Source organism: Besnoitia besnoiti, chromosome II, assembly GCF_002563875.1.
Source record: "Besnoitia besnoiti strain Bb-Ger1 chromosome II, whole genome shotgun sequence".
NCBI classification, from domain to species: domain Eukaryota; phylum Apicomplexa; class Conoidasida; order Eucoccidiorida; family Sarcocystidae; genus Besnoitia; species Besnoitia besnoiti.
The window spans coordinates 2734958-2742287 of record NC_042357.1 but is presented as its reverse complement, the minus strand read 5'-3'; the positions used below and the strand labels follow the sequence as shown (position 1 = coordinate 2742287).

The window sequence follows — 7330 nt, the reverse complement described above, 5'->3', positions numbered from 1 at the left end:
GCCTCGCTCTGTCGGCTATCCTCCTCGCCTCCCTCTCTCGGCTATCCTCCTCACCTCCCTCTCTCCTGAATCTCCCTCTGCGTCCTCTCCCCACCCCTCCGCAGTGACCGTGGATGCCTTTTTCCCCTCATCTGCCTGCTCATGTCTGCCCGCCTCGCTTGACGGGGCGGCTATGGCCTGTGCGGCGGCGAGCTCAGAGGCCGTCGGGCTCCGCAGTCGCTGGCGCCGCTTGCTCAAGGTCGGCGCCCTCTGCGGCTCCCGCGCCAGCGGCTTCTTCCTCTTCGGCTTCCCCGTCGCTCAGCGTTCCCGGGAGACCGCAGAAGAGGTTCGCCTCGCGCAGGGCAAGTTGCATGCTGGGGCTTTGCGAGACAGTGAGGCAGTCGAAGGAAGCGGAGCGCCGCAGGGTGATCTTCAGCGCGTAGTGGTCACTGAGCGTGACCAGCATCACCTGCCCGAGGCAGCCGAAGCAGCAAGCATCCACCATCACGCGTGGCTCGCGCAGCAGGATCTCGCCCGCGACGGGCACAAAGGCCTTCAGCCCCCCGCTCAGTCGCTGCGGAGGCAGGAACACGTAGTCGCAGCGCAGCCCGTGGCAGCCCGCATGCGGCCCAATGGAGTTGAGCGGATTCTGTGGATCCCAAGTGAACTCCTCGCGGTCTTTCCACTCGTCCTCTTCGTCCTCCGCGTGCGCCGGCGAGGTGACCAGCGAGCCCCCCGCCAGCAGCAGCGACGACGAGCGCGCGCAGCGCAGCGCACCCGACGCCTGCCGAAAACTCGACAAACCCTCCCCACGCTCCTTCTTCCGCAGCAGCCACTCCTCCGCGTCGTCTGTCGTCGTCGCCTCGGAGTCCTCCGCCGCGACCATCGCTGCGCGCATCGCCGAAAGAAAATGCGAAAATACAACGGACGCGAGAGCGCGCAGACTCTCACGCATGCACGCACATAGAGAGAGACACGGACGCCACCACGGAATCGAACAAAGGCCAAGAGTAGAAAGCTTTCAGCTCAACTGCTCGAGTTGGGAGGCTCTCCACGGTTTCACCACAAAAGCGACTGATATATCCATTCATCCCATGCGAGGTGTATCAATAGACCTTCGCCCTGAGGCATCATTCGTGACTAATGTCGCCTGCACAGGCCCGGCTGCGGCGTGTTCACAAACGTATATATATACATATAAATAAATATATGCGTATGGATGTATATATATACGCACGTACATATCTCTCTCCCTACGCATATATACATATATATGTATTTACGCGTGGCGCACGACGTGGGTCCATGAGTCTCCGTTCCGCTTACCGGCGCCGCCGAGCCCAGCCATCGCGCTCCATCCGTTGGTGGCGCGGGCGTGCTGGATTTTCTGCTCGACTTTCTGCGTGGTCAGGTGGACGGCCTCGGTGAGGAGCCGCCTCTCCTCGTCGGCTTGCCCAGAGGCCTGCGCAGCCTCTGCGTCTTGCCCTCCTCGCTCGAGGTCGCCGTCGGCGTCAGCCGGCAGCGAGCGGAGGCGCTCGCCCCGTGCGCGGGAACTCTCGGCTCCAACTGCCATCGGGAGGACCTGCAAGGACGGCGGGGCTGTAGTCGACAGCGTGGAGGCGGCCTGCGAAGCCGACAGCTCCTCGAAGCGGCTGTTTTTCCGCGGAGATAGGGTCGAGTGCAGCGCCGCCATCTCGACAGCGACGTGCGCGCAGCCTCCACTCCGACTGGAGCCGGCCGCGAGCTCATCTTGCCCGTTGGTCGCGAAGGGCCTCTCCTGGCGTGGCGCGGGGCCTGCCACAGCGACGACCTCCCCGTTCGGCGACAGCGGGTGATACCCGTCCCGGAACTCCGCCTCCAGGAACTTGCGCGCACGCTCGCTGCCCGAGGGTCGCTCGCGCCGCGCGCACAGCGGGCGCATTTCCTCCGCCTTCTGTGACTCGCCGTCCTCGCCGCGCCGCGCACTGCCCCCGCCGCTCGCCTTCGCGGGGGCGCGCTGGCTGCTGCCCTTCCGCTTCTGCACGTCCGCCGCGAGCATGCGCTGCTGAATCTTGTGCTGGCGCAGGAGATGCTCCAGCTCGAGCTGAACTTGCCGCTGGCGCTCCTCGAGGATGTCCGGGTTCAAGTCGTGCTGCAGAAGCATCTGCTGCTGATGCACCAAATGGTGCCGCAGCAGCACGTCGCGGTTGCCATGAACCTGCAGCCAGCAGTCCCTCCAGCCCCGCTCCACGAACGACTTGTAGTTGCTCGCACACAGATCCGGAGCTGAACAGGCGTCCCACGCATACAGCAAACACCACACACGTGCACTTTAATTCCGAAAAAAGATGAAAAATGTGAAAAAACGCAAAACATGCTGACAGCCTCCACCACCCAGAACAAGCTATCTCACGCTTGCCTGAGCCTCCCTCCGCTCGCCTCCTCTCATCTTCTACGCGACAACAGGCGTTGGGTCGACCCCTCGTCCTCCCTGGCGTCCAGTCTTCGCGCGTCGGCGCCTTACCGGCGTTCAAGTCGCCGACGACGACGGGGATCTCGCCGCGGACGCCTGCGTCTTCGCAGGCACTGAGCACCTGCTGAATCTCCGCGCTGCGGAGCGCCTCCACGTAGGGCGACTCAGGATCCACGGCCCCACTCGCCAGGTGAATATTGAAGAGCGCGACTGCAAACAGGCCCGCTCACGCAAATAACTGGATAGAAGGACGCACACGCGAAAGTGGAAGGCGAGTCCGCACGGAGTGGGGTAAGCAACTGGCCACGGAGTCAGGAAGGAAATCTCGAGAGGAAGACACCCCCTGCAGAGGAAGCAAACTGGACCCCCAGAAAAAACCACCTTTTCACGCTTTGCGCAAGCCCTCTAGGAGCCTTTCTGTGTTAACAAGCTGGGAATCTCCCGCAGAGAGTCTGCTGCCCACCCCCTGCGCCTTCGCGCCTTCAGGCGACGCCTCCTGTCTCTTCTCAGCCCCAGTGCTTACCGACGCCGACGCTCGGGATGTCGATGCAGCACTCCAGCATGCCCTTCGAGCCAAAGAGTCTCTCGATGTACGTTACCTACAGAAAAAATCGAGATTTTGTGACGCAGACATGAGAAGAGGCTTCGCATTCGCAGCACAGATGGCACGCACGCAGGCGGCTGCCGTAGGAAAGCCGAGCTACTCGAAAAGGCTGCTGATGGTCGCGGATTCACGCAGGAGCTGCCCTCACGCATACGACCCCGCGTCGGCTTCACACGAACCTTTTCGAAAGAGAGCAAAAAAAATGCCGAGGCCTAAGCAAGCGCGAACAGGATGGCGTGATGCAGAAAGGGAGGAGGACAAAGAGACAGAGGAAACAGGAACTTACATCGTGGAACGGATGGAAGCGCGTGTGGAGAATAGGAAAGCGACTCAAAACCATCAAGCCGTTGTGAAGAGCGAAACGTCCGCCGGAAGTTCGTCGGCCTGCAGCCAGCAGACAGAACAAAGCAAATTCCCAGCCGTGCACGCCCTGGCGACACGCAGCCCCCCCGGTGGACATGCATTCGCAGCCTTTTTTTCCCAATCAAGGGAAAATGCGTCTGTAAGTGTCCGTACGTAGGCAGAAATGCAAACCCTCTCGATGAGGAGACTCCGAAAGGGCAGGTCAACGCGCGTTGTTTCGCCTTCATGGATCCAGACACATACGAATGTATGCATGCCTATATGCAGCGTTCATGTGCGCCACTCAAACCACGTACCCCCATAAATATATATATATATATAATGAATAAATAAATACATATATATTATGTACGGATATATGGCAACAGAATAAAGAAGATCTTATCTTCGCGACGTTATTCGACTGTTTGCTCTCTTCCCTGCTATACTCACCGACGTAGGGGAAAACGTGCCGCATGGAGTCCACAAGGAAGTCCGCGTGCACGTCGTCGTAGACTTCCTGGAGGCAGATGATGTCGCTCTTGGTGTCCAAGAGGGAAACTGCATGAAAAAAAACCGCCGAAAAGAGAAAATTAAAATGCATGCGGCCCCGTTCCGACTTTTATGCGCGCCTCTCGAGCAGCGACGCGCGAGTAGACAGAGACTCAGTCTCCCGGCGTGACGCCCCTCGCGCCCCTCCGCGGCACTGTCTCCTTTCTCGCATTTTCTTACCAGGAATGTGCGTGAGACGTCGGCGAGTGAAGGGAGGATTTTGGTAGATTTGAAGGCCGCAGAGACGATACTCCAAGAGGCCAGCGTTGAAAGATACAATGTTGAGTGTGTCGACCCGCGCGCCGTCCGCCGGAGGCTCGAGAGCTCCTCCGGGGCTGTGGAGGGGTGAGGGGTGCCCTCCAGACCCAATCGACGACGTGCTTGCCCGACTATAGGACGGATATAGCAGCGCGTCTCGGCCGGCGTCCACCGGCGCCTCCGGCGGCGAGGCCGTTGCGTGGACCGCAGTTTCAAAGAAGCACGGGCGCAGACCTGGAGGCGGCGCGAGGCGCGGAAGCACGGGCGAGCGCGAGGCAGAGGCGGCAGACACGGAACTGGGGGAGCAACTGGAGAAGGACGAAGAGGAGGCTCGCCGCGAGGGCGACGGCGAGGAGGAGGCAACCGGCGTCGCAAAACCGCCCCGCGCAGCTTTGGCGCCTTCATGCGGCCCGGATTTGTCGCCTCGACCGTGAGTCATCGCCAGCTTTTCGGCGGGCTTCACGCGAACACACATGTCTGAAGAATCGGGAAACAGAGAAGGCGAGCCGTAGCGAGCGAGCGACTGGCAGAGACGCGAAGAACCCGCGGGGAGAACAGAAGAAGAAGACGCTTCAGAAAACAATCGGGGCGACGTTGGGCAACGTGGAGCGGAGAGCGGATTCGCTGAGCAGGTGGAGGAGGACGACGACGAATAGAGGACGCGGGCCGCTGCCGCGTCTCTATTTTTGGTGTCCTCCGGCGGCAAGAAGGGCGCCTCGGCGGACAGCAGAGCTCGCGGACTCTTCGGCGCCGTCTGCCCCCCGCTCAAACCGAAAGAACGCAAACTGTATCCAGTGGAACGAACGCACGCATCGCCCTTCTCCTCCGCCCAGGAGCCTAGAGACGCGCGCCTGCGGCAGTCCACAGTCACCTCGGATGTACGCACACGTGAGCCTTCTCCGCCGCAGCGAAAGGGCGAGCAGTCAGGCGACGCATTGCTGGAAGAAGGCGCGCTGGACACCGAGTTGGAGCGCGGCGTGCGCGGGCCTCGCCGGTGCCGCGCGTGCCCTCGGCAGGTGGAAGACAAAGGAAAACTGGCGCCTGCCACAATATCGTCGGAAAAGAACTCCTCTGCAGAGTCAGGCGCCTTCGGCGAGCGTGCCTGGGTCGGGTATTCGCAGTCGACGGTGGCGCGCGCCAGAGGAGACGAGGCAACTGACCATAAATTCGGCTTCAGCGCCGTGTCGGCATCCTCCACCGACCCCCCGGATGTCTCCTCCGGGAGATCCCCCCACGAGACATACTTCGCTCAGGAGCGGCTGAAGCTGCATCGGAATTTGTAGAAAACGTCGCCTCCCCACGAGAAGCTGACTCTTGCAGTGCACGTCCACCCGGCGTCAATGCGGCATCTCGGCCGCAAGCCGAACGCGCATCTGGGTTCTCTTCGACGAAGGCATCTTTATCCCGACTCGAGGAACGCGCGTCTCCCTGGAGGCCGCAGTCACGTTCTCCAAGTCTGCTTCTCCCCACAGGCCGAACGAAAACCGCGGTCTCGAAAGCAGTTTGGCACAATGGAGGGGTTGCGCAGCGCCTGGCCTCAGACTCTGTCAGCCCCTGACTGCCCCGTCGGTCTCTCCGCCTGCCTACAACGCGCTCCCCCTCCATGCTGGCTGACTCAATCGTGCTGCGGAAACCTGGCATGGGGCTTTGCCTCACTCGCCATGCTCTATATACGGAGACAACCCTGTGCGGCAGATGGGCGATACTCGAAAGGACGGACGCACACACAAAACATATTACATGTGTCCCGAGTTTCGCGTGGTTGTAGAAACAGAGGTGCCCTCAAGGCGTAGTAGATATACAGCCCCTCGAGAGCTCCCTGCGTTGTCTCGCCCTGGTAGCCGCCATACAGTGTGTGGATATCCGCTGCTGCACAGGAGTCGAGCCGCAAACGAAGACGCCCTCTTCTCGATTGCGGCACAGGCTGGTTGCAAATACACTGGAAGTTTCGCGAATACTATCCTGCACGGCCGAGATATTTAGCAGGACGAAGCGGGAAGGAGCGGCCGCTGTTGAGACCCAGGTAGAGCTACAAAGAAGGCCGCCGGAGGGCGCGAGTGGGAATCGCGGAGCCTCTCTGTCGAATCAAGTAATAAAGATGGTTGACGGAGACAAGGAAGTCGGCGTTTCACTGCGCCGCGCTCGGCCAGCGAGTCTAGGAACGGCGGAGAGTGCCGGCGGCAGAATGCCGCAGAGGTAACGGAGACGGCCGGATGGCCAGTAATGAAAGAAGGGATTTGGCAAAGACAACCGCGCTTCATATGCTGTAAATACAAGAGAACGCAAACTAGAAAACGCAGAGCTACGACGAAGAAAAAAAGTCGCTCGGCTCTCCGCGCGGTAGGAGCGCGACGGCTTTCCTTAGTGCATCGACGCGCCGTCGTTGAGAGACGAAACACGGCCGGCGAGGACCGGCAAAATATCGTAGAAACCGCTTTCAGATCGAACAGTCATCCGTGGCGACGCGCTGAGGCTTTTAGACTGCCTTGCTTGAGAAAGTCTCCAGAGGGGACGAGGCGCGAATGTCCTCGTGTGGCCTCTCCGCGCCTGGGAATGCTAAGGGCTCTCAAATGACGAGCAGAGACAGTGCTTGTCTTTTGCTGAAAGAAATGCATTAATGCAGAAAATGCGGGGAGGACTTGAACCTAAAAAAGTGCATCCATTTCCGTGAGTGCGAGGACCGGCAGCTGCAAAACCATTCCCTCCAGCGTAGATGCAGGAGGCACTGACCGCTGCAGTTCTATCACCTATTCCAACTGCCTCAGAGAAGAGGAACGGACGCATAGGGCTCGAAAGCAGAAGAAAGACAGTCAGAAAGAGCGAGTAGCACTTGAAATGCGAACTTGGTATGTTTTTCTCAGAAAAAGGAGACACGGAGGGGGGAGAGAGCCTCCAAGGAGTTGACAGTTCGAAAACTTTCGGGGAAAGCGGAAGACGCTGAAACGCTGCCGTCAATTTAAGAGACAGAGGAAGGCGTTGCGGCGCGCGGTCGCTCCTGCCACTTGTCCCATGGAATGCCATACGTAAACCTCCGCCTTTGCCTACACATGGACAGCGGCGCGAACATTTGAAAGCAAGTGTCGTTTCATTTCCTTTTTCCGTTCGCAAGGACGGGGAGAGGCGCCGAGAATCATGTCCGAAAA

At 60.0% G+C, this 7330-nt stretch overlaps 1 protein-coding gene across 1 annotated transcript; it reads right to left on the bottom strand.

Moving 5' to 3' along the window:
- Positions 1–193: 193 nt before the first annotated feature.
- BESB_037340 (uncharacterized protein) lies at positions 194–5792 on the bottom strand (the record flags this gene model as incomplete). The annotated part of the gene is made up of 8 exons (XM_029362320.1): positions 194–867; positions 1306–2244; positions 2483–2641; positions 2955–3030; positions 3322–3419; positions 3831–3938; positions 4110–5289; positions 5775–5792. 8 exons carry the CDS (start codon positions 5790–5792, stop codon positions 194–196), a joined length of 3252 nt encoding a protein of 1083 aa, XP_029221285.1.
- Between the last annotated feature and the right edge of the window lie 1538 nt (positions 5793–7330).